General features: G+C 36.8%; 3 protein-coding genes and 1 long non-coding RNA gene across 5 annotated transcripts; 2 read left to right on the top strand and 2 right to left on the bottom strand.

Annotated features, from left to right (window-relative positions):
- Positions 1–76: 76 nt before the first annotated feature.
- On the bottom strand, positions 77–2,666 carry LOC127793247 (UDP-glycosyltransferase 74G1-like). 2 transcript variants are annotated; one of them, XR_008021287.1, is made up of 3 exons: positions 2,013–2,666; positions 650–1,444; positions 77–436 (listed from the first exon to the last, which is right to left on the bottom strand). XR_008021287.1 is itself a non-coding variant. In XM_052324084.1 (2 exons), exons 1-2 carry the CDS (start codon positions 2,664–2,666, stop codon positions 716–718), a joined length of 1,383 nt encoding a protein of 460 aa, XP_052180044.1. In that variant the 3' UTR covers positions 550–715. The 2 variants fall into 2 exon arrangements, 1 of the variants encoding a protein (XP_052180044.1); XM_052324084.1 differs by lacking the exon at positions 77–436 and having other exon boundaries at positions 550–1,444.
- Positions 1,376–2,856, top strand: LOC127793258 (uncharacterized). Its single transcript, XR_008021290.1, has 2 exons — positions 1,376–1,524; positions 2,032–2,856. It is a non-coding gene; the product is annotated as an uncharacterized LOC127793258 (long non-coding RNA).
- A 9,864-nt stretch (positions 2,857–12,720) lies between these two features.
- Positions 12,721–18,931, top strand: LOC127801709 (acyl-coenzyme A thioesterase 2, chloroplastic). The gene is made up of 5 exons (XM_052337066.1): positions 12,721–13,274; positions 15,604–15,781; positions 17,102–17,571; positions 18,312–18,440; positions 18,572–18,931. Exons 1-5 carry the CDS (start codon positions 12,900–12,902, stop codon positions 18,737–18,739), a joined length of 1,320 nt encoding a protein of 439 aa, XP_052193026.1. The 5' UTR covers positions 12,721–12,899; the 3' UTR covers positions 18,740–18,931.
- A 717-nt stretch (positions 18,932–19,648) lies between these two features.
- On the bottom strand, positions 19,649–25,340 carry LOC127801708 (formin-like protein 1). The gene is given in 5 exon segments (XM_052337064.1): positions 19,649–20,655; positions 21,685–21,929; positions 22,761–22,841; positions 22,844–22,959; positions 23,068–25,340. Coding segments are annotated over 5 exon segments (3,249 nt in total). The 5' UTR covers positions 25,080–25,340; the 3' UTR covers positions 19,649–19,860.
- Between the last annotated feature and the right edge of the window lie 1,824 nt (positions 25,341–27,164).

The raw sequence follows: 27,164 nt of genomic DNA, 5'->3' as shown, positions 1-27,164 counted from the left end.
CTGGGGCCGATGGTGTGAGAAGGAGAGCGAGAGAGAGACAGGGAGAGAGAGATGTTTTGGGCATTTAGGTCATTAATTACAGAGACAAAATAAATATTTTAATTCTTCTATAAATATTTCTGTAATATATATTCTGTACAAATAATATGACTCATTTACCATCAGAATCATTTTGTCATCCCAAGTGGCATCCTATTTTGGTGCGGTTGATGTTCTTTACAATATAACTTGGTTAGCAGCTAGCGACGTTGATCCCTTCATTTTTATAAACCACGATAAATATATAAAATAAATCAACACTTGCCGTCGTCGTGCGGCTACAATCAGTCAAAGGGTTTTAATCAGATTGCGTGTTTGGGCAGGCCTTTGATTCTTCAGGGCTGCTTTCCAAACGAAGATTGGAGTCCTCTAACACGTGTTTGATTGAACTTATACGCTGCATAAAGAAATAAAAAAAAGCTTAATAAAATACGGTTAAAAGCTGCGAAACCTAATGTCTTTTGCTATCATCGACAATAGTGTTATGTACCCAAAAGGCAAAAAGACAGATGATAAGAACAATCTCAATAAGAAGTTTCAATAAATTAATGCAACAAAATGGAGAGAGAGAAATCAAATCAACAATCAAAAGGCTATGAAAACTTGATACTTTTGGTAAAATCAGCATTATCTGGCCAAAATCCCCAGGATGCATGCGGGGCCAGCTAGCCAACACTCAAAACGAAGTGTTAAGATTCTGGAGAAAATCCACAAGTTCATCGACGTTCTTTTCGGAAGAACCGCCTTCGGAAACCGCCTCAATCGCCAATCTCTTCCACTTGGCCGAGTTCTCCTTAATCCGCTTTCCTCTCTCTCCTTCCATCACCTCTCTTAAGCAATGTTCCAACACTTCTCTTCGCACAACCCCTTTCTCGTCCTTTCCCGCTCGGATTCCCACTCCCCAAACATCCTCCACGTACTTGGCGTTCGTCGTCTGGTCCGTCCATAGCGGCACCGCTACCATAGCCACTCCCAAGCTCAGCGCTTCATACACTGAGTTGAGCCCACAGTGCGTGACAAAGCAGCCCATCGATTCGTGAGACAAAACCTCAAGCTGTGGACTCCACGCCACCACCAGCCCCTTCTCGGACTTCTCGAAATCTTTCGGCAGCTTGGCTTGTTCGGAAGCTCTCACCACCCACAGGAAGCTGTAGTTGCTTTGGTCTAATCCCCAGGCGACCTCTTCCATTTGTTCCGAGTCGAGATCGGCCATGCTGCCGAAGGAGACGTAGACGACGGAGCCGGGCGGCTTCTGGTTGAGCCAGTCCATGCAGGCGGCGGAGTGTGGCTTGAAGAGGTTGATGCCGTAGTCTTTGTCGTCTTGGAGCCGCTTGTCCACGTACATGGATGGAAGCGTTGGGCCTATTGCTCTCACCCGCCACAGTTTTGACATCCAATCCAACACCTAATCATAATATACGATCAGTTTTAGATATCCAAGTTGATTCGTAGAACAAATTAAGCACACAATTGTGACAACCAAGGGTTAGTCTAGTATTATGATGTTATATATAGTTGTTTTTCTGTGTCTAAAATTCAAATTCGGATTTATGGGTGTTAACATGGTACGTAGGTGTGATTCTAAACATTACACAATTAATTGATTTGATCAATTCAGTGTTTCTCTTGATATGGTATCAAATTCTCCATATACATAGTCTTTGTTTTAATCAAATAGCTGTTCTAACATCATATATATATCAGAGTCAAGCCTTGGCTAAGGTAAGGCCTAGTGATTTCTACCATAGAATTACGTACCAATTCCTTGTTGGTTCTTCAATTTGTTTTATTCTCGCATGCCACTACATATATTGAGAGTCTCCCGATAATTGGCCCCTGATTTTTGGTTATTTGATTTCTGCTCGATGTCTTTCATTTGGGCTATATATTATGTGTATAAACGATTGTTGTTAAAAAAAAATAACAAACGAACATTCATGTATCATGAAAATATTTCAGATCCTTATTATTACCTCTTCCTCCAACTTGTAGAAAACGGTGAAGAGGACCCAGTCCGCTTTTTCAATATTACAGAACTGATTCAGCACCATGTGAACGAAACCAGGATACGCCCCATGATCATGCACGTAAGAAGGCGTCTCCCATGGCTCCAACGGCGGCAACCCTGGAACCAGAACCGGCGAACCCGACAGCGGAACCGGAAGAATCCCCCGCTGGACATGGTAATATATGTTGTTGACGGCGCAAGATTGAGTGAAAAACGCAACTCCGACCAGCCCAAATTCCTTGGCCACATCGAGAGCCCACGGCAAGAATCCGTCGTAGATCACGGCATCAACCGGCTGGCCGACGTCGACGAGCTCCTTGATGAGAGAGGCTAGAGTTCGCGACCCAACTTCCTCGAACTTGGCGAGGTAGGTCTCAGGGCTTTCGGCCTGGGCATGTCCACCGTCGTCGTAGCCGTCGGAGATGGTGGCGAGGGCGATGGAGCAGGCGGCGTCGGCACCGTGCATAGACTTGGAGATGTAGACGGTGTTGGCGAAGGTGGGTTTGATGCCTTTGGAGAGTAAGCGCTTGGAGAATTGGAGCATTGGATTAATGTGGCCTTGGGCAGGGAAGGGGATAACGAGAACGTGAGCTTTGTAGCCTCTGGTTTGCTTCTCCATTTCCGCTTGCTTGAAGTTCAGAGGCCGGCCGGACAGCTTGCTCTGTGCGGAAGAATTTGTTATGAGACGGCGTTATGCGCAGATATTAAATAAATACTATTAGGGTGTCTTTGATGGAAAAGTCTTGAAAGCCCAGAAAACTGGCAGGGTTATTGAAATGGGACCAAAAAAAAATGAAATTGCCCTCTCCTCTCCTTGCTCTGCTCTCTCCATCTCTCATGGTTATTGCCTTGCCGCCGTACCTTGTTACCATGCTATTGTCACCTTATCTCGCCACAACTTGAAAATACAATGATGATCGATGAGGTGACGGGAGGCGATAGCCGCGAGGTCAATGACAAGGCAACAGTCATGAAAAGAGAGAGGAGAGAGAATGGTAGTAGTCCACATTGCAAATTTACAAAGTAGGTGGAGGCAATTTTATCTTCTTACTCTCATTCTTAAAGCCCCTTTGTCGTATTCTCTTGCTCTATAGAAAAACATGTGTTTGATTGCGATGGAAGCGATGGAAAGTAGGCCGAAATTTCAATTTTATAGAATTTTAATTCTTACCCATCCATAAGAATTTTAATTATTTGATTTTAAGAAAATTCTTTATTTTATAAACTAAGATGGATTTTGAATTTTATACAAAAAGAAAAAATTATTCAATGAAATTTCTTAAAATTTAATTAAAAAATAAATTCCATCCCAACTTTTCAAACGCACGTTACTGAGTTCCCAAGTCACACCATTAATATTTGGGTAATACTTGTTAAATGCATTAGAATCTTTAATTAATAAACAAAATAATTTATATTTATTAAAACTTAATTATTATCTTTATATTTATTATTAACATTGCTCGTGATATTTAGAAATAAATAATATATACATATAATAATATTATTTAAACACAAAATTATAATATTTTATTCGATGTCACATTAATATATACATATATATATATATATCTAAACTGCACTATTTGTATAGAAGGGGTTCACAGAACCCTTTTACAGGCGCGATATATCGCGATTTGTTCATCCTCTTCTCTCTCTTTCCCTTGTCTCCCCACCCGCCTCGCCCTCGCCTACAACCTCGTTGCCGTCTTGCCTCCTCTCGCAGTTGCAACCTTCCCTTCTTGTCGTTTCTCGTCCCTCTGCACCTTGCCGCCTCACCTCCTCCCCGCTACAATCTTTAGTAACTGGCGACCACTCAAACCAATCGAGGTGCAACAGGCAACGACGAGAGGCTATGTCGCATGAAAACACCTCATAAAAGTCGTTTCTTCATTTCTAAAACATCTCTTATTTTTATTTCGAACTCTATTTATGTCTATTTTTTTAGAAAAATATTCATTTTTATGTTTCCGTTTCCGTGCAACATAGGTGGGAGACAAGTAGCGAGGGCTAAGCGAGAGAAAGATAGAGGAGAGGCGAGGCGAGACAATGGAGACAAAGAAGGGGTAATTTGGTCATTTTATAACTTTTTATGTAACCTTTTTTATACAAATAACTTTATTCATATATATCTAGTAAATAGCTTTATTCATATATATCTAGTGTATGATTAGAGGGCATTGACGTATGCTGTGACATCTTTCTTGTTGTCTGGGACAACCTATGTGGACTAGAATTTTAAGTTAGCATTAGTCCAAGTTAGCTCTCTTTTATCTATTTTTAACCATTTTCTATAATTTCATTTCTTATCTTATTTTCTATTTAAATTCTCATTTTATTTATTTATTAATAAACATTAATTCTATTTTTTTTACTTTACCTGTAATTTTTAATACTGTAAAAATTTAATCTATATTTTCTAATTTAATAATAAATATTACTGTATTAAATTTTAACATTATTTAATATATTTTTAAAATCAATTTACTAATATTTTTAAATTAAATTGCTTTAAAAAAATCGAATTAATTCCATAATAATAAAATTTTCCAGAAAAAAGAAAACAACTACTACCGAGTAAAATGGAAAAAAAAAAAAAAATTTGCAGAAGTCAAAGCAAATGAAAGAAAAAGGCTGCCGTGGGTTGGTGGAGTTTGGTGGGAGAGACAGTGAAAGTGAAAGGGAAAATGAAAGAAAAAACAACAGGAGGGGGTGGTCCCTCCTGGCCTGAGATGCCTCCCGAGAAATCTCCCATGCGTGAAAGCTCCCTCTCTCTCTCTCGCGCGCGCACGCACAGGAAAAAGTTCAATATTCTATAAATAAATTCGAAAAAAAAAAACAAAGCAAGCAAGATAGATTTTAGATGCCGTCTCCAGTGCATAGGCGGGTCTAGAGTTTATTATCTTAGGGGTTTTAAAAAAATTATATTATAAATTTCATCAATAAAAAAAAAACAAAAAATCAGAATTTAACGAACTGTAATGGTGGTCGATGGTGTGCGATTGGCAATAAATTCTAACTAGAGACAAAGGAATAGTGATGAATTCGAACTCTTATACATTAGATGATGAAATTTGAAATTGAGAATTAGAGGTTAGGTTTGGGTTTAATTTTAGATTTGGGCTTGGATTTGGAAAAAAAAAAAAAATATCATCATTTTTTGGGTCAAAAAGTTATTTCATTTTTTTTTTAAGCTTGCATGGATTGGACTCATGGGTTAGATTTGTGTCTGTTGAAACAGATAACAAATAGATTATACTATAATTTGTCAAATTTATCTTTTTTATCGGAACTTCGTGCTTTAACAGTAACTATTACAACTGCGATAACAATATTGTGAAAAAAGATAGAATTACAGTAGATGACAACAATACATAAAGGCAGCAAAATTTTTGGGATCCACTATTTGAGATTAGGGAAATTCTATCGCGAACCCGAAAAATTACTCTTCATAACCCACGTCTTATCAAAATTTCTAATAATTTTAAAATACCTATTTTATCCCCCCCCACAGCCCACAGCCAACCTTCTTCTCCGATCACCTCTCATCACCGACCATCATCTCGCATCTCTCTTTCCCTCCTACATCATATACACACACAAACACATACATATATATATATATATATATACAGAGCATGGCCGCAGCCATAACAGTCGTGGCCATGCAACTAGCAAGCTCACACACACACCCATATATATATATACACACACAGCAACTCAGCACACACACACACACACATATATATACACATACTCACACACACAAAAGCATGGCCGCGGCCATGGTAGCCGCGGCCATAAAAACCTCCGCACCTCGCGGTGCGGAGGTTTTCAGCAACCCCGCACCGTGAGGTGCGGGGATTTCAGCAATCTCCGCACCTCGCGGTGCGGGAGTTTGCAACCCCCCGCACCGCGAGGTGCGGGGATTTTAACAATTCCCACACCTCGCGGTGCGGGAGTTTCAGCAACCCCCGCACCGCGAGGTGCGGGGATTTCAACAATTCCCGCACCTTGCGGTGCGGGAGTTTCAGCAACCCCCGCACCGCGAGGTGCGGGGATTGTTGAAATCCCCGACTGCTAGCAGTTGGGAAAGTCAGGTTTTCCCGACTGCCAACAGTTGGGAAAGCTAGGTTTTCCCGACTGCCAGCAGTCGGGAAGACTTTTTATATTTTTTTATTTTTATTTTAATTAAAATTTTTATTATAATAAAATAAAATTAAAAAATAATACAAATAAATAATTTTTAAATTTCTACATTTTAAGTAATTATAATTTAACTAATTTTAAATTTTAAATCATAGTGTTGAATTTTTAATACTTAAAAGAATTTAAAATTAATTAATTTATCTTATTAAATTACTTGAAGATACACATATCTAAAAATTTTATCATCATTTAAAATATATTTTTTTTATAATTACATATATTTAAAAAGAATATATTTTAAATGATGATAGGATTTTTAAATTTATCTTATTGAATTAGGTAAAGATATATATATATTTAAATTTATCTTATTAAATTTTTTTAAGTATTAAAAATTCAACACTTAATTACAATGATTTAAAATTTAAAATTAGTTAATTTATAATTACTTAAAATACAGATATTTAGAATTTATTTATTTATATTATTTTTTATTTTATTTTATTATAATAAACAAATTTAATTTAAATAAAATAAAATAAATTTAATTAAAATAAAACAAATTTAATCAAGCCTTCCCAGCAGTCGGGGAAGGCTTGATTCCCCGCATCGCGAGGTGCGGAGATTTTATAAATCCCCGCACCTCACGGTGCGAGAGTTGCTGAAACCCCCGCACCGCGAGGTGCGGGGATTTCAAAAACTCCCGCACCTCGCGGTGCGGGGATTGCTGAAACCCCCGCACCGCGAGGTGCGAGGGTTTCCATGGTCGCAGCTGTCATGGCTGCGGCCATGGAACTTGTATACATATAAGTGTGTGTGAGTGTGTATATATATATTTGTATAGGTGTGTGAGTGTATATGTGTGTGTGTGCTGGGTTGCATGGTCGCGGCTGCCATGGCCGCGGCTATGCTGTGTGTATATATATATATATATATAAGTGTGTGTGAGTGTGTATTTATATATTTAGGTGATGGCTGGGGATGAGAGGTGATCGGAGAAGAGAGTTTGCTATGGGTTGTGGGGGTAAAAGAGGTATATTAAAATTATTGAAAATTTTGATGGGACGTGGGTTTTAAAGAGTAAATTTTCGGGTTCTGAATAGAATTTCCCTTGAGATTATAGTGGATGACAACAATATGTAAAAGCAACAAAATTTTTGGGATTCACTATTTAAATGACAAGCAAAATTGACGATGATTACTTGCATTGGAACAATTTTTTTCATCACCCTCACTCAAATTTTGATTTAGGGGGCAAAATTAGCAATGTTAGAGATAGCCTTACACAACACAAATTAGGGGCAAACGAAGTCCAAGTTGGGAGTAGAAATTATTTTCTATTTCTTAATTATCTCTTACAATAATTATTATGATTTATGATTGGCTCACACCATCTAAATGTATGAATCCACGAGAAAATAACGTGATATAAAAAATTAATGTGGTTTAATTTAATAATTTATGTTCACAATAATAAATAAATAAATAAAATAATTTTAAATAGCTGATTACATCTCTCAAATTATTAACAAGTATAATTACTTGTCCGAGACACCCAATTACAATAATTTAGTTACTTTATCTCATAAATTATTCGATGTAATCCATTAATAATTAAATTAAGAATTATCTATTTACAAGTTTCAAATCACAATCATAATGAATGTGAGATTAAATCTTTTAAACATATCTTAATTTGTTCATAAAAACTAGCATACATACAGGGGTCTATAAGATATTGCTTAGAATACCATCTCACAAGACAAACAAGGATTTATAGACACATTTGACTTAGAAAACACCTCCTTTGCAATCAATTTGCATTCCAATATCTAGTATTGGGACTTTTTCATCTCTTTTTTTGATGATTATCCTTACGCGATTTTCTATACTCATGCCCTCGATTACGTAGGGAAAGATAAATCACAGATTGAGTCTTTATGTTTCATTTGGTAATGTGATTTAACTGCTTATAAGCTATTAGCATAGGATTTAAACTATAAGGCTTATTTTCTTACCTATTTGGATTTACCAACAACTTCAAAGTCGCATAGCTTAAATGCTAATGTATTAGCGTTTAAGGAAAGCTCTGGGACAATAGCTTTTGCAAAAAAGCTTCTGGGAGCTTTTGGAGTTGACTAATGAAATGACGATTTTGTTCTCTGTCAATTTCAATATTTACACTTCTTATCCATATACATTGCTGACCCTTCTCTTTTCCTTCAATGAAGCTCTCTTCTCTCACAGTATTTGTGCCTCCTCCATTATTGTTATCGCTGGATCCCTTCCCACAACGGTTGATGTTGCCGGCCATCACTACCTTCGCTGCCTAGCACCGCCCATCGCTGCCATCGCCTCCAGTAACGCAAGCAGCCATTGTCGTCTCCTGCTTCTAGATTCGCCGTCATGTTGCCATTGCTCGGGTCTCTTCTTTGGTTGTGTCTCTGTTGCCTCCTATTTCCAGATTTACTTTCGCCATTGTCGTGCTGTTGATAAATATCTAAAACCCTATGGTTTCCTTCCTAAGTATTAATATTTATTTAAATGGCAAATACTTGATATGTATCGATAAAATTTAAAAATAAATAATTTTATATAATATCTTAATATGAATTAAATTTATACATAAAGTAAAAAATTATATATTTTAAAAATTATTTTATAATTTATTAACATGTAATTATAAGTATTTTAGCAATTGAACATCAATTACAATTTTTTTTAAATATGTATATATATATATATATTTTGAATTTTATTTACATTATTCAATGGCATGTCCATTTTAGTTTTTTTTTGTCAAGTTTTAACGACTTATTAGTTTTTACAAATCAAACACATAATTTTACAATAATAGATTAAAAATACATTTATCCAAACACGTTATCGGATTAAATGCTACCTAACTTAAACGCTATTACACAACTTAAATATTACCTATTTTTTTAGTTCTTAAAAAAAAGTTTAGCCAAACTAAGTCTTAGCTCTTGCATAAGGGAGAAATGGAATTCACGACCCATCAAATTACATCGACATATTATTTACCTTTTCACCATCCGATCTATACCCTAAGGCTTCATTCTTTAATCTTGTGAATGCTTATTAATGGGGCAAGAGAATATAACCAATATTAAAAGATATTTATATCTAGACAACTTAGGTTTGAACTTGTATGTAGAGAAAGATGAGACCAACCCATAACATATAAAAAATAAAACCCACAAATTAATCCTTTTTGCGACTCATACCAAAAATTTAGAGAATATTTAATTTGAAAAAATAAGAAAAATAATCATAATTGGTTTTTGAAAATTAATTTTTGAAGTAAAATCATCAAAAAATAGCCACAATCTTATTCAAATATTCTAAAATATTAGTGTAATTATTCAACATATTTAAATATTTTTCAATCGATTATTCTATAACATTTTGTTAACGAGTTAATTACACCAATAATAACTCAACTTTGCATTCTATTACTATTTGATCACTAAACTTTGAAATGTTACATGTTAATAACTGATATTTCAAAACGATTACTGCTTAGTTATTAAACTTTAAAATGTTACCTCTTAGTCATTGATATTTCAAAATTGTTACTGTTTAGTTACTGAACTTTAAAATGTTACCTATTAGTCATTGATATTTTAAAACTATTACACTGAACTTTAAAATATTACCTGTTAGTCATTAATATTTCAAAACTGTTCCTCATTCGTCACTCATGAACTTAAAGTTTAGTGACTATCGAGTGACGAGTGAAAAATGATTTTGAAATATCAATGATTAGCAGGTAATATTTTAAAGTTCAGTGATTAAGCAGTAATAGTTTTGAAATATCAGTAATTAATAGGTAATATTTTAAAGTTTAGTGATTAAGTAGTAATAATTTTGAAATATCAGTAACTAACAGGTAATATTTCAAATTTCAGTGACTAAGCAGTAACCGTTTTGAAATATCAGTGATTAACAGGTAACATTTCAAAATTCAATGACCAAACAGTAATAAAATACAAAATTGAGTTATTATTAGTGTAATTAACCCTTTTGTTAACTGATATATGACAACAAATTTATATCAGTTATTGGAAATTTCTAGTCGACTATATATTTAATTTATTCATAGCAAGGCTCAAATTTGTCTTGTTTTGGTTGATTATGTAATTGAATTTGGTCAATCGTATATGATTTTTGTTGCACAATTATAGAACTTACTAATTGACTTTGGTCAATTAAATCGTACAATGGTTGACCAAATAATAATTCTTTTTGATAAATTTTAATATTTTTGAGAAACAATTGTTTTGAGATAATAATAATTCATTTCATCATATTGATTTATAAAAAACAATTGGCATCATTTGTTTTTCTTGAAAGTTTTGATATATTTTTAAAAAAATTATTATCAACAAAACTATTTAATTATACCTTGAAGTTAACAATTCATTTTATTTTCTAATCAAATCCCATGGTCGCTTCTTTATTTTTTTTTCTATTTCATGACCTGAACATATTAATATTCAAAGTAATAATATCCTTATTATGTGGACACAATAATATAATCTAGATATTAGTAAATTATTTTCGAGCTATAAAACTCTGTAAGCAAGAAATAAAATAATCAGAAGATGTAGGATATTTTTGCACAAAACATTTGATACTTAAGCCAAATCCTTGTATTCAAGAGAGGTGACAAAGCTTTTTTTGTGTGGATAGAAATTATTTATTTTTGAGAAACAAGAGTTTGTTTATTTATAATTAAGTTGGATACTTTGTTATAAGTACCATTAGTATATAAAGATTGTTTAGGACTTGAAATCTTGTGGATAAGGCTTATTCTTTTATAAATTATTGGAGGAATTTTTGAAGTTATATGTTTTCTCTTTCTTCATTGAGAGTACCTCACATGAGACTTCTCGAGGAGATCTCGTGATTCTCTGAAAATCTGATAAGGCTTTTTCGGAGACCTCTTAAATATGATTATTTCAACTCTCTCCCAAAGACTTATCGGCTGAAATGATCTCTGGGACCTTTTGGTCAAAGACTCTTATTTGAACTCTTATTGTATATGTACATCTTTTGGGTTTTTTTTTTTCATAGGCTTCCTAATTAATTTATATTTATTGGGTAGATTTATTTGGTCCCTTGGTCTTTTTCCATTGAGCTTTTCTTATAATTTTTTATTGAGTCTATTAATTGAGTTTTGACATGTGACACATCAAATATATATATATATATATATATTCTCAATGAAGATTGAAGATGTTTTAAAAAATAAAGTAAATTAAGATTTTGATCAAAAATTATTTTTAACACAAAAAATAATAAAACGTTCAGTTTAGGGACATAAAAAGATTTGACTAAACAATTCAGATTAGTTGATTAACACTTTTATAATGATAATGAGTTTTTATTAAAATAATATATATACTAATAGAATTAAAATACTAATAAAAATTGAATTATCAGAATCTTGGTTGCGTTCTCTTTACTGTTTTCAAGTCATTTTTAGTTTTCAATTTTCTAAAATAATGAAAACGCGTTCTCTTTACTATTTTTAAAAATATATTTTTGAAAAAAAATTATAAAAAAAATTCAAAACAACAAAAAAGTTATTTTGAGTATTTTCATCCAAAACAAACTCAAAACTCAAAATACATTTATTTATTTATTTATTCATATTTTATTATTATAATAGAAAAAAATATTACAAAATTCATTAACTTTAAAATGTAGATATTTTCTTAATAATTTATAAATATTAAATATATTTAATTTACTGAATAATCAAATTTATTGAATAAAATATCATTAAAAAATTATTTTCAAAATTTTAAAAATAACGTGTTTTCTAATTTTCTATTTTAAGAAATAATTTTTTAAAATGATAAAAATAATGTATTTTTAATTTTCTAAAAACAGACTATCAAAACAGAAAATTGAAAATGAATTTAAAACTCAAAATTAAAAATTAAAAAATAATGAGCAAAGGAAACGCAGTCTTATGTTTTTATTTTTATTTGAAACAATATATCAATTTCTAATATTAGAATTTGCTACGCGGGAATCCACGTGGCAATGAGACAGAGAGTCCACTAAAAATAGTTGGAGTGTAGTAAGTAATGGGCAATTTGGAGCAAATAAATATGAGACGAAATAGATTCCATCATGGACGCGCACACCCACCCACGAATAAAGACATGAGATGTTTATGGAAAGGAAAATGTTATTTATTTAGAGGCGGAGTCTCTGATATTTTGTTTACTATTAATAATTTGGGAAGAACTGAAGGCTTCCATGAGGGCCCAAACTGGAAGCCGAAGCCCAAGGACAACCAGTCGATGGGGATAAAAGATCATTGGGCCCAAACAGAGGCCCAAGAATAGTGATTTAGGGAAGAATTGAAGACTCAAGTGCTTGTCCGGAAGGCCCGAAGTGAGGCCCAAGTCAATCAGTCAACGGCTGAACCTTCAACGGTCAAATTGCTTTCCGGCAGTTGTGGAACACAAAAAAGGAAAGCTAAAACCCCAACCAACAAGCAAAGAACACGACGTTTCCGTTCCACAACTGTTTTCTACTTGTTCAAGGCTACCCCCCCCAAGTTCATAGACCCTGCTTTATTCAACGATATCGACGCCCATTTCTGAAATCAATCCACAAAAGCCTTCTTCGATCGTTACAACCCTTGAATTGCCTCAACTCCATGGGGTCGAATTCGTCTCCTTCCAATACGATTCCTGTTGTTTCCACTTTCGCCTCCCCCTTTCAGAATTCTCATCAGCCTGATGCTACGCGAAAGGCGCTCAGCTTGTGGCCCGGAATGTACCATTCGCCAGTGACTAACGCTCTGTGGGAGGCCAGGTCTAAGATCTTCGAGAGACTCCTCGATCCACCGGTTGATGCGCCTCCACAGAGTCAATTGCTCACCAAGACCCCGTCCCAGACCCGGACTACAGTTCTCTATAATTTCTCCACTGATTATATACTGAGAGAGCAATACAGGAATCCGTGGAACGAGGTCAGAATTGGGAAGTTGCTTGAAGATCTTGATGCTCTTGCTGGCACCATCTCAGTCAAGGTATTTCTTTGCGTTTCTTTTTCGTGTTTCTGGGGATTTATGTTATTTTGGTTTGTGGGAAGGCAATTGAGAATGCAGCAGACATCCTTGTTGTGTGACCCTGTTTATGGGTTTTGTGATAATTGCACAGATGGGTTGTCACTGTAACGGCTCTACCCACGAAATGAGATATATGACGAAATGGTCGAATTCCAAGTAAGGTATAGCTGTATAAGGTAAGGTCTCTAGTAGAGCCAAAATGGTGAAATTGTCATCCAATGTGATAGGGTGAACAAATTGGAAGGAAAAAGGGGACAAATAGTTAATTGATATGGGCAATTGAAATTTGGTGCCAAAATCGAGCTAATAGGTACCCGACACAGGGAATTGCGGAGGGGGTGCTAAACAGATGAATTTCCGAAAATGAATTTCCCGATGAAATTCTACAAGGGGTTAATAGACTTACCCACGATATAGTTAAATTGAAATTAATGCCAAAATGATGTGAATTGACTCGCAAAACTCACATTAAATGCGATATACATCACATAATGCCTAACTATTTTTGGTGTAATTATCTATCCCAATATTTTAATTTGTAGGAGCTTTAATGGTGAAAGACCACCTCAGCTCAGATGGCCAGCCATAGTGGGTGCCTTGGCCATTGATATATTTTCTAATTTTGCTTTCCTTAATCTACAATGATAGAAGAGTCAAAGAGTGATTAAGCTAACCAAATTCAGAGCATTGATCCATGATAAGGATCTTTATGGATGGCCAAGATTTAATCTTTCAATATTAAATAATTATTTGAAAATGAAAAAAAAGGATAAATAGTACAATGTCACCTTTTTTCCTTTATATACCCTTGACTTATCGTCATTCATTCATTTTTGACAGTCTGAATCATATGCTTTGACAACTCATATATTTATGGATGGTAAGGCATACTAAACTTCAACCACGTGCCATTGCATTTATGAAGGCTATTCCAAAATCTAGAAGTGAAATGTGTGTCTCGTTTAGATGGATTACTGATAGGTATTCCTTGCAATTTGACAATCAAGTATATAATTGGACCAACTTCTCTAATGAGCGAGTGATCTTTATCACTAGAAAGTGTATTGACTTAGTTAATCAATCAACAACTACCCATTGCAAGTCATGCCCGTGGGGTGTCTTCAAGAGTCTGACCACAAAATCTATTGTCATGTGCTTTTACTCTAATTTTGGTATCTCTAGTGATTGCAAGAACCCATTTTCTTTATGGTGTTCAACCTCAATTTTGTGACAACTCAAACATTGCAATCCATGATCTACTATGTCCTTTTACATCCTAAGCAACCAATTGATTTCCTGTGTGTCCTCATAAATTTTATTCCCTCTAGGGCGGATAATGTAATGTTATATGTGAGCCTCCTTTACCATTGCTTTCTAAAGGTCCTCAGACTTTGGCACATGCATCTTACCCTTGAATTTTAAATTCTAATAGTTGACACCTCAAACTCTATTCTACTTTCTTTTCATGTTCTTATTGAGTGGCATCACTCATGTTGCACTTTCATGTGTTAGACTTGAATATAGGTGCAAGCAAAGGCAAGGAGGAGGAGGTCACATAAGATGAAGCATGGTCTATATATTTATGATAGATCTTACTTGTGGACTTTATTTAATGGTACTTTTGTATGATATAATGTTTAGAGATTTTATGTATATTGGTTGTCCATGTGATTTGAGTTGCAAGCAACACATTAATGATATGAATTTTTTATGTAATTTGAAAGTATTTTTAGAAAGGGATTCCAAGAGTAGGATAGTCAAGGAAATCAAATAATGAATAACATGATATTAGTAATATTAAAAAATGAAAGCTTTCTAGGCGAAGGTTGTTTCAGTCACTTTCTTCATATAATTTTCTGAGGTTGATTTTATTGTTTGAACTGCCACTGGTACCGTGGGTAACATATAATTTCTTGTCAGTGATCATATGTTGACACTGTAGTAAGCAAATAATTTCTGGTTTGAGATCATAATACTTTTAATGCCAACAACTTCATATATTCCATGGTCTGGAGCATTCATTTCAATTGGCAGGTTGACCTTAATGTACTATATGAGACAACCAGTATTAGGCCAAGAAACAAAAATAAATTGCAGCAAATGATTAAGAGAAATATTTGCTATAGGTCTTGTTGTAAGACTAATATTCAGTGGCTGAGGATGGGTAAACCATTCTCCCTTACTTGATTGAATAATTAGCTCGTGCAGTGCAATTTTTTCACCCCATTGTAGAACACACTTTTCCACCACCTGCATTCACCTAATGATATAACTGTTTGTTTGTGCGTAGCACTGCTCTGATGATGATAGCATGACAAGGCCTCTCTTGCTAGTCACTGCTTCTGTTGACAAAATGGTGCTGAAGAAGCCAATCAGTGTTGACATTGATCTGAGAATGGTTGGTGCTGTTATATGGGTTGGACGATCTTCAATTGAGATTCAACTAGAAGTCACTCAGTCAACAAATGGTATTATATCAGACCCATATCCACATTTATTATCTTTGTGGTCTTTCAGGGAAAATACATTCATTTTTAATAGGAGGTTGGTTTCACCATACATAATCAAAAACCAATTAAATATCATAATGTTGCATTTTAGAATGGAAGAGATGAGAGGAAAAGAGAACTAGATTCAAGTACATCATGGTATTTAGAGAAGCTGTATAAGATTTTAGTTTCTAAATGAATTTAATGTTTAATTACATTCTTGCTTCCTTTTCCATCTTAATGGTGTAAGATATAAATCTATAGTGGCATGTCTACAGCTAGATAAAAAATTCCAAGTAGTCCCTATACCAAAAGTTTAGGAGAGAATAATTTATAGTATTTGCATTATTGGAAAAATAAGATCTAGTAGTTTCGTTGATTCAATATTCCAAGCCACGTGTTTACTGGAGAGGTACTAACTTGTCTACTTTTCAGTCTACTTATCAGACCACCTGTTAAAGCTTATACCACACTTGTTCAGGACATCCCATTTTGTATGTACCTTTATCATTTCAGAAATCCTGTCATCTGAATTATGACTGCTTTGTTACATTCTATACAAGGGATACTCACACAAATCTCGGAGGTACTTACCTCCATTCAATCATATTGATATGACCACATTTTTTTTGTTGCATTTTCTGTCTTGCTCCATTGAACATAACTAGTCTCTTTTGCAGGCCACACGGTTGTCTTTGTCCACTTCGTATACTAACAAAATGGTCCTAAACACAAACCTTCTCTAACTTATCAGTTCTAACTCTTCTGGGAACATTTTCCGGAATATCATTCTAGATTCTGCATCCTGCAATATTATTTTCCTGAGATAACTTGATTTTTTTTTTCAAGTTGTCTTAACAGTTTGTGCTATTCCAGAAATAGAGCTGTTGATTAGTTCTTTCATGTTAGGATCTTTCCTTATGTTGTCATGGTTATGAAATTTGCCAATGCATGAGTCAAGGCAAAGGTTGAAAACTAATGAAACCGTTGCTTCACGCAGATGATTAAATCTCAAGGTTGACTTCATGTTTTAGCCATTAGCCAATCTTAGCCCATGACCCTTCTGACCACCTCAATTACCTCCAACTGTTTTCTTTCTCTTACAGTGTTTTAATGATTGTACACTTTATTCATTTATTACCCAAAGCCTGTTTTATTATTACTTTAGAGGAATGTTGTGTTTTGTCAAGTAAACAGAAGAATACATAGGTCATTATTTCAAATGTTCTTTTAATTGCAGGGATATTGGCATTTGAGTTAAACTGTAGATTGTGATAATTGCTTCCCTCTGTTTTTCAGAGAGCTGTGATGCTTCAGAAACAATAGCTCTTACAGCCAACTTCATATTTGTGGCCCGTGACTCTAAGACTGGAAAAGCTGCTCCAGTTAACCGACTCTCTCCAGAAACTGAACAAGAAAAGTTATTTTATGAAGAAGCAGAAGCAAGAAGTAAACTGAGGAAAATGAAGAAAATCTATGACAGGAAGGAAATTGAGAATGGGGATGTAAACAGACTTGCAGCTTTATTGACTGAGGGACGCATATTGTGCGACATGCCAGCCTTGGCTGATAGAGACACCATCCTTCTTAGGGATACACGTCTTGAGAACTCTATGATCTGTCAGCCGCAGCAAAGAAACATCCATGGTCGGATTTTTGGCGGGTTTTTGATGCTCCGAGCATTTGAATTGGCCTTCTCAACTGCTTATGCGTTTGCTGGCATGATGCCTTACTTTCTTGAAGTCGATCATGTTGATTTCTTAAGACCCGTGAGTATGCATCATCAAACTTCCATCTTAATACTTGTGTGAAGTGTAAACAATTTTGAGAACTCTTTCAAATAGAAGTACTGAAGCAGAAATCCTAGAGTTTCTTGTGCCTTTTAGACAGAAAAGCCAGCTGTAAGACCATGCCAAAAAAAATACATTCACAAGTAAATAAATATAAACCTGAATTCAGTTATGATAAGCCAGCTGTAAAATTCCAAGTTGAGAACATAGCATTCATACATGACCGTGTAGATAAACTTCATAGTCTGCGGCTTTTTCCAGTCATAATTGCCCATAATAGTGCATGGAAGACCAAAGAATGGATTTCTGGGGGGAGAGAAAGAGAGAGAGGAGTTTACAGTTTGGCATTGACGTTCATACGATTCCCCACCCTCCCATTCCCGCGTTCTTTTCACGAATAAATTTACTGTTTTTTGATGCAAAGTCATCCATGGTTGAGCCTCCACCTAGTGAGATTCAAGTCTCCAGTACTCCTACGATCAGGCTCTTTTGGTGGTGGTGGTATATGGCTTGGCCTTTTATTTTCCTGTCATGTGCATTTCTTACCTACTGAAAGAAAATTGTTACTTCACAACCCTATACCCCTTGCAAGTTGCAGTATTTGGATAGGCGTTATCAATTCTTCCGAGACATGTTAACATAGGAACTACCACCCTTTCATTTGCAGAGAAACTTGTGCTGCATTTATGTATGAAAACTACATTTTTCTTGGTGAATAGGTGGACGTTGGAGATTTCTTGCGATTCAAAGCATGTGTCTTATACACAGAGTTGGAGCACTCAGATCAGCCTTTAATTAACGTTGAGGTTGTCGCTCATGTTACGAGGCCTGAGCTCAGGTCCAGTGAGGTATGTTTGATACGTCGGATCTGATAGCCATTTTCTTTTCAGATTCAGTCCTGAAGGTCCATCCTGTTAGAGAAGTCTCAACGGGTTGAAACATAAATTTTCCATCAACCACTACTTTGCCTTTGAAGCAGGTATCAAATACATTCTACTTCACATTCACTGTCCGCCCAGAGGCAAAGTCTCTGAAGAACGGATCTAGGATTCGGAAGGTGGTTCCAGCTACAGAGGAGGAAGCCCGAAGGATTCTAGAGCGCATGGATGCCGAGTCATTGCGGATCCTCAAAATTCCAAGCAACTAATCACCTCAGTTTAAACACATTTATAGACAGCCCAAAGGCTGGATTAAATAGGATTTGCACATTCTAGTCACATACAAGTATTGATATCGTTACCTTCAGTCTGGATCCATCTTACAACTGGATTACTGTTCCTGATAATGTGATTTAAAAAGATTATAATGGATTGAATATTATGATAGCACTGGTTCCGAAGCTGAACTTCTCCTCTGACTTATTGTCTTTTCTAGTTTCTGCTGCATGATGAACTGCATTTTCCATTGTTTTACCAAAGCTTATTTCTGTGACTTAGTATCTCCCGTGCTCCAAGGGATCAAGTGTTGAGGAGGGGAAGTTTACTTATGTGGGTAAATGATAATTAATTGTAAACATTGCCGAACCAAGGGCAATTCGGTCATTTTATTTTCTAATGATAGAAAATCTATGTTCGGTACATCCACCTTCCACCCCATGATGCCTGATATTTGCTTGCTGTCATTGCAAACAAAACTAACGGTCATAAAAAGTAAGGGGCAAGCATTATTGTCATGGCCCCAGTCCCTAATTATCCCTTATCAGTATTCCGCACTATTAACCTCTCTTACTTGATTACTGATTGCTTTCTTCAATTATTTGTTGTTCAAGTTTTTGATGCAATCATGCACCCACATGCAGTCTACCATGAAGCCACTGTACGTCATCACATCCTTTGTCGTTCTCAATTCCAAGTTCAGATCATTACACTTGAGAAAAATTGAGTCCAGCAAAACTAGCCGTTGCTTTTTGACCAAAATAAAAAAGCTTCAGCATCTAAGGGAAAGGGAAAGGAAAAGGAAAAGAAAGGTTTAGTTATAGCTGAAGCTCTTTCTTACACATTTTACAGGCGAAACCAGAAAGATTACGTAATTAATATGGATTCTTCCGTACTAAGCCTTTGCATATGTATGTGTACATATATATAGAGAGTAAAAAATTCCCAAAAACCTTTTACATGAAAGCTATATATAGATACAAAAGGTAAAAAATTACACTTGTGGAACTAAAGTTCCATGCCCAAACAAGCTCCTGTCCAGCCAGACTACATAGATTACATTCAATTTGGGCTCTTGCCTTGACCTTGATGTTCAACATAAGCCACAAAAAGATTAGGTTTCATCATCTGAGGAACTGAACTGATGCTTTACGGGGAATCCACTGCTAACTGGCTGCAACATCGGATTTACTGGAACTGGGAATTTGTGGGCAGAGCTGACTAGTGTACGCTCGTTGATCATTCCAACTTCCTTGCAAACCCGATCAAGAACTGTTAGGAAGTCCCTCACCACCATGAAGATTCTAAACGGATGAGCTTCTTCCTTGGCCGAGTTTCCATGAAAATATTCAGTTATCTCCTTCACTAGCGAAAGAGCAACGCTCTCTTGGGCTTGAATGCGAAAAATCTCCTCCTCCGCCATTTTCATGAACCTGTTCATCGACTCTGAAAATTTCTGGCTGCTGCCATCTGATCCCCTTGTTTGATTTAATCCTACAACCTCTGCAATGTTCCCAAGTCCTTTTGAGAGTTTCATTACATCACCGCTAAGCACGTCTGAATCCATGGCAGCAGCTTTCTTCACATTTGAGAGTTCTGAACTGAGACCAGAAACAACTTGGAGGCCAAGCTTCCTACACTTTGTGTCGTCATTAAAACTTGACTTTGGGTTTTGGTTACCATCTGAAAGACGAGCGCCTTCACTTCTTATTATTTCCTGCACAACAAAATGCAAGAGAGTGGTTTTCCCATCGGCACCCTTGACATCAACGAGCTTGAGGAGTGTGTCAAGCTTGAAGGCTTGGGCATCACCCCGGTTTGTCCCAACATTCATGCGGTTTCCAGTCTTCAGCACAGCTTCTAGAAGCTTCAAAAACATCCTGCTGCTCCTCAGTTCTTCACAGGCTGCCTGTAGAAATTAAAAAATTTCATTCTTGTAATTGAACTAAAGAAAGTATGTAAGACAGCAATTCAACAACTTTACTTCACCTAGCAACAAAACACTAGCTTCCTGCAAGTTGTACAGCACACACACGCACAAGAATAACATTTCTGGAGATTACTCATCAAACTTCTTAGATTAGATACTCTGAGTGCGTATCAATATCCCCACTCCCTAAAAACATTGTTCATCCATTCCACTAATCCGCTCCATCAAGCCAAAGGTTTCATTTCCATGAAATTCCTCTCCCAGAATTTGCTCAGTCTAGAATCATCAAACAAAATCATACAAAACTGACAAGTGGCATGAGGGCTCACGCCAGTAAAAATCTTACTCACTTAGCCTTATGAAACATAGCTTATTTGGAGTAAGAAATCTAGCCAGAAAAAAAGGGGGGCTGCCCTTTTTGAGCTTAATGATTTTGCAGAGCATACAAAATAGAATTTTCTTAAAAAACATAAACGAACAAAGATCTTTACTTTTAAGTTACTCATTCCTCTTCTCTTTACCTCCATAGGACTTCCTTAATGTATTTGGCTGTATCTGGAAGACTTCTTTTTAATTTCTGTGTATTTGTACCAATCCTCTTAGCAATTAATGACTTACATATCCTGTTAGACCATATCAGATATCTCAAATTTGATTTTCATGTAGGGTTACTACAAAAGTGAAGATGGAAATGAATCTACATTGTTTCGATGATAAATAGGTAATTATATGTACCGCATATGTCAAATATTCAAAAAAGAAAACAAAACTGAAAAACAAAAAAAATGAAAAGTTCCTGCTATAAAAAACTGACAAAGTGACTGATAATGGAAAAGCAAGAAGAAGAAAGAAGTGTTATGGGCAAAAATTTCTAGCCATATCTGATGTTATGATGCCAGTTCAGTGGATCTAATATTTAATTGAAGAATTCCCATCATACTAGAAAAATTTGAATCAGGTAATAACGGATAACAGCTAAAATACCAATGTATTAAGTAGTTGATTTACCTCAAGAGTATCAAACGATTTTTTGAGGTACTCAACCTCAGACTCAAAATTAGCCATGTAGAGCATTGCTTCCACCCTTTTAAACGCAAAAGGTATATCAAGCACTGCCTTCAGAAATCTCTCCGCAGGTCCAAGTTTGAATGGTGAATCATCTTTGTACTCTTTCAGTCTACGTTCTTCATCCTTTGTTGGAGCCATCTTCAATAAACTTTCAAGCAGCTCAGTTCCAAGAGCATCTGAATTACCTGTGTATTACAGTACCAAATTTAGTTAGCAAAAACACTTGGGAGTGCATGTTTGAGATGTTACACAGTGTGATTTGTTCCAGCTGTCTTTGGGTATAAGAATGATGCAAGGGTCCAATATTCTTAATAAATTCAGGGGCAAGTGGTATATCAAGTCTAAGAGAAATGCCTACGGCCTAAGGAATAAGTATTAGTAGAATATGAGATTGATTAAAAAATCCATTTATTGAGAAAATTAAATATTTTCAGGTACTCGTGCCAAAAGTTTGAAGAATGCAATTAGAAAATAGGGCCTTGATAGAGCAAGAATAACTGTAAGACATGAGTACATATTTGAACAATTTATACTAGACACATAATCCACACAAAACAATCCCAGCAGCAATATTCTGAATTCCCTACGACTTTCAAAATGCAATCTAGCTTACACTGAACAGCTGCCTGCCTCCCTTTATAATTCACCAATTCTAGAATTTTAAATTGCTAACTAATGGATCAAGACTTCAAAGGGATTATAGGATGATGCAAAAATAGATTATAACATAAATGGAAGTAAAAGGACTTCAACTAGTAAAGTACCATTCAGCAATAACATCAACAACAAAAACTGCTTGGCAATCATCCCGACTCAATTGAGCACAAAAGCAGTAAATATTAGTGTGGCAGCTTGTTAACTCAAATTGTAATGACTGGGCATATATAAACTATAAAAGTTAAAACAGAAGCAAACAGAATCACCAAGATACCAATATTCATTGCTCGTGGAGCATACATTATCCAACAAATCCAATAAAATATTGCAAAATAAAGTGAAATGCAGAGCGAAGTTACCTTCTGAAAGGGCTTCATAGACTTCCTCTATTGTTACATTCAATGCCCTTAAAGAAATTGCAATATTCTGTGCTTTCTTTGATCAAGCACCTTATTTTCCTGGCTTGGTGAGGGAAGAACTTGACGTCGAGTTGATTCTTTCTGATTTGAGTTCGGTGTATTTACAACAAACAGTGTTTCAATCATCTTCTCGTTCAATCTGTAGCCAACGATCCAAATTTATGCACTTAAAACAGAAATAAGAACGACCAACACATAACAAGTATAGGAGAACTAAAACAAGTTCAAGTTTAAGCTCATATCGTACTTAAAGGAGCTTGATTTTAGCTGATCCCACACCATTTCCCGATCCGAACTTGCTCTGACTTTATCCCAGTGTAGCGGCTTTAATTTCGGTTTTGGAGTCTCGTCGTTCTTCTCAACATCTTCAGAACTGGGAGGCAATTGGATTGGAGAAATAGTTGTTGGACTGTCAATAGCCACAGGCCTTGAAGGTGCTACTAGAACTGGTGGATTCAAGCTTGGCTTACGAAGAAGTGATGGAGTATGAACTGGAGTTTCCCAGTGTCCTGGTGGAGGTGGGGGCGGTGGTGGAGGCGGCGGCGGCGGCACAACAGAGACCGGCACCGGGTTCTTAATAGAATTTCGGATCCTCAGTGGAGATTCAGCTTTCGAAAGTGAAAGATCGGACATTCTTGGTGATGAATCTTGGGTTTTCTCCACGGGTCTTTCCGGCGAGGACAACGAAGACAGTGATGGAGATCGAGACCTTTCAACGTCTGACTGAGTCAAGACAATATTGTTAATTATCGCAGAAGACTCCTCATTTTGACTGGAAGCATTGGATATTCTTGGCGATGAATCTTGGATTTTCTTTTCCACGGGTCCTCCTCTTTCTGGTGAGGAGAATGAGGAAAGGGATGGAGATCGGGAAGTTCTCTTATTTCCAAATTGATTCGAAGTGGCGTTGCTAATTCTCTCTGGAGACTCCATTTGGTTCGAAACACTGGATATTCTCGGTGATGAATCTTGGGCCTTTCCCAAAAATCTTGATGGTGAGGACAAAGGAGAGAGAGATGGGGATCGAGAGTTCCTATTGCTGTTCAATTGACTCGTGAAAACGCTGTTAACCCTCACCGGAGACCCCGCATTTTGAATCGAAAAATTTGATGTTCTGGGCGATGAATCCAGGCTTTTGTCCGAAGCTCTTTCCGGTGAGGACGAGGACGGCGGTGAAGGCGACGCAGAACTCGTCAAATTAGCGAATTGTGTCGACGGTGGTGGTGGTGGACGGGGCGGAGCAGTCTGAACGGCCATCAAGTCCGGCGATTTTGGTCTTGAGCTTCTTGGACTTGAACTCGCGGGCGGCGAAATACTCAACGACACTGATCGAGTAGGCGAACCCGAATTTGATGAGTACGACGAAGAGGAACTCGATTCGCTAGTCCTGACGTCAAGATTTTCCGCCGCTACGGCAGCAAATGCTCTCCTGGAGGCCGATCCGGTGCCGATGGAGCTCTCGGGGCCGACTGAAGACCCTCTCGGAGAGTAAAACTCCTCGTCTTCCTCCTCACTGCCAGAAACCCCAATGGCATTTGTATTATTTTGCCGGAAATTTTGCTGGCCGAGAGGCGGCAACGGGCGGAGCTCCGGCGAGTCCATTTTCTTCAAATTCAGGTCTCGCCCGCCGCCACCGCCACTGCCGTGGTTATTTGGGCCGACATGAGCGTCGACGCCGCCATGAGAATTGACAATGGTGCCGAGGTAAAGAAACTCGGAGCTATTCGGAGGCGATCTTCGGGGCTTCGGTAGTCCATTGGGAGGGAGAACGCCAAGACTGTTGTCGGATCTATAGGTCTTGCTGTCGCCGAAAATTCCCCGTCTTCGGCGGCGGGCGTAGAGGAACAGGGTAATGGCGGTGACGACGACGGCGGAGACAACGAGGACGATGGCAACGGCAACGAGTTTGGACGAAGCGGACTTGGATTTTGGGTTTTTGGGGAGGCTGAGGGAGGAGATGTTGGCCGGGAAGGAGGCGAAGTTGGAGGGAGAGGGAGGCGACGGAGGCGGTGGAGGGGAGGTTATGGAGGGGAAGAAGGGCGGCTGCGGGGTGGGGTGGTTGGAAGTGGAAAATGGGTACTTCTTGGCGTGCGGCGGTTGGGGAGAAGGAGGCTGAGTCGGAGGGAGTGAATCTTGTGACCGGAAGGGCTGGTGGAGGACCCGGCGGTGGTGGGCGGCAATGGCGGTGCAGGTTAAACGGAAGGGTGCGCAGGATAAGAGGAAAAGTATGGAGGAGATGCAGAAGAAGAAGGTGGGCATGGTGGTGGGTTTAGAGAGAGAGGGAGGGATTTGGAGCTTGAAGTAAAACCAGTGTGGACTATTTTCACACGCAGACTCAGACCCAGGAGAGATCTACATGACAACTGAACAAAATCGAGAAAGCTCAAGTCTTTGTGCGGTAAAAGAAAAGAAAAATGGCGACACAGTCAGTGTGAGAAAAGTTTTGACGGTGGGAGAGAGAGAGAGAGTGAGTGAGGGAGAGGGAGAAGAGTGTGTGTGAATGCGTGCGGGCGAGTTAAATCTGAGGGAGACTTTTGGATGGTGGGAAAAAGGCTATAATGTTATTTCCAGCTAAGATTCTGCTGTTGGCTGGTGGTTTCCCAGTCAAAATTACTATGCTACTGATCACTGCTTATTATTATTATTATTATTATTATTGTTATAGTTGAGGACGCAACTGTAAATTCCAACTCATTTACTGGGGCCAGATACGGGATGGATGGATGGATGGATGGATGGATGGTTGGTTGGTTCAAGACTTTGGGGGATCCATTCATTCATTTTGAGCTTTCAAAAACATAGAAATAGATGATAAAAAAAGATGGATTAAAGCGACAAATAATATTTCCTCTCCCTGTCCTTAACCTTCCCTTTTTAAAGAAATTAACTCTTCTTTAACAAAGTAAGTATGAATTTAGGACATTGAATGCGTAGACAGGTTCCACTTGTTAGGGTAAGTTTTGTAAAGTCGGCTTTATTTAATCTTCTTTTACTCTACTTTTAATTTATTCTTTCTTTAAAATATCTTCTAAATAATAATAATAATAATAATAAATCCTTTCCTTTCCAAACCCTCCCTTCCTTTAAATCTTAAATTCTAACTTCTTTCTGCCCCATCCCCAATCCCCATCATCTACTCAAACGTGAACCTCTTGAAGGCAAAGAGCTTATCAAAATGTTATTATTCTCAGTATCAAAATGGAAAAGCAGGGAAATTTTCCAAAAAAAACAAAAATACACGATTTTTTGGCAAGAAAAATAGATATTTTGCTAATACCGCTGGGCTTAAGAAAACAGTGAAAGAGCAAGCAGACAAAGGAAGAAAACAGTGAGTGGTCACCGACAATCTCGGCCCGAGGATTGAGATGAAAGTCCAAGTGAAAAGAGCCGCGTTCTCACTTACTCCTCTTTGTGTGCGTGCCTGCGTTTCTGTTTCCCATTGGATTGGCGCTCCGGAGGAATATGAAATTCTGCTCACAAATCCATCCAACAATACGCGATCGGAATTCATACCGTATCAAAGTACGAGCCATCGGAAACAACGATCGTTCTCCGTCACCGACACGGAGATCCCCGCCATAACTGATAACCCTACCTAGCCGATTGCCGCTAACCGACGTCTAGAATGTTCACGACGATACATTCTTAATTTTTTACAACAAAACAAAATTATACTGACGAATTATATATAAAATTGCTGACTATTTTGACCAAAAACGTTGCCGTTTAAGATAAATTTATTAGTGAGTGGTGAGGCAAAAGTGAAAGTGCATCAATAATGGATCTAATATTGATTTATTATTATTATTATTATTATTATTATAAGCCTTTTGAATTGAACCCCATATCACGTGGAGATTTAAATCTGATGGAATTGCTCTTATGTGGCCGACACCTCTAAAGAGAAGTCCAAACATCACACACTCTGCTTAACACAAGTCCTTGCATTTTTTATATTTATTTATTTCAAAAGTTAAAAACTCACTGTCTTAAAGATTATTATTTTAAGTAAAACTTTTAAAAGAGTTAGATGGGATGGATGACTGTTAAGATAACTGTTTTCTTTAGGATTAGAGTTTAAATCATGCTTATGTGTTCTATTTGATAAATTTATTATTATTTAATAGACATTACAAAATCATCTTTAAGATAATCCTCCTTGCATGGTTTTTGGTGTTCATATTCTCAATTATATTAAAAAAATAAATCACAAATTATATCTTTAATTCTAATACAATACAAAAATTAAACTTATAACTCATCAAATTAGCACTTATATATTACTCTTCCAATTAACTCATCCATGTCTTTAGAGGGGTTCCAAAGCCAATGGATAACATGGTA

The sequence above is a fragment of the Diospyros lotus genome, chromosome 1, assembly GCF_014633365.1.
Source record: "Diospyros lotus cultivar Yz01 chromosome 1, ASM1463336v1, whole genome shotgun sequence".
Lineage (NCBI taxonomy): Eukaryota > Viridiplantae > Streptophyta > Magnoliopsida > Ericales > Ebenaceae > Diospyros > Diospyros lotus.
Note: the sequence above shows the minus strand (reverse complement) of the source record. Positions and strands in the feature narration are given on the sequence as shown.

Bases quoted from the DNA above. Each gene is read 5' to 3' on its own strand.
- LOC127793247 (XM_052324084.1), bottom strand. From the start codon at position 2,666: ATGGAGAAGCAAACCAGAGGCTACAAAGCTCACGTTCTCGTTATCCCC. The intron at 1,445-2,012 runs GTAATAATAAGG...TATTATGATTAG, and splicing joins TCTACAAGTTGGAGGAAGAG to GTGTTGGATTGGATGTCAAA.
- LOC127801709 (XM_052337066.1), top strand. From the start codon at position 12,900: ATGGGGTCGAATTCGTCTCCTTCCAATACGATTCCTGTTGTTTCCACT. The intron at 13,275-15,603 runs GTATTTCTTTGC...GTTTGTGCGTAG, and splicing joins CTGGCACCATCTCAGTCAAG to CACTGCTCTGATGATGATAG. The intron at 15,782-17,101 runs GTATTATATCAG...TCTGTTTTTCAG, and splicing joins AGTCACTCAGTCAACAAATG to AGAGCTGTGATGCTTCAGAA.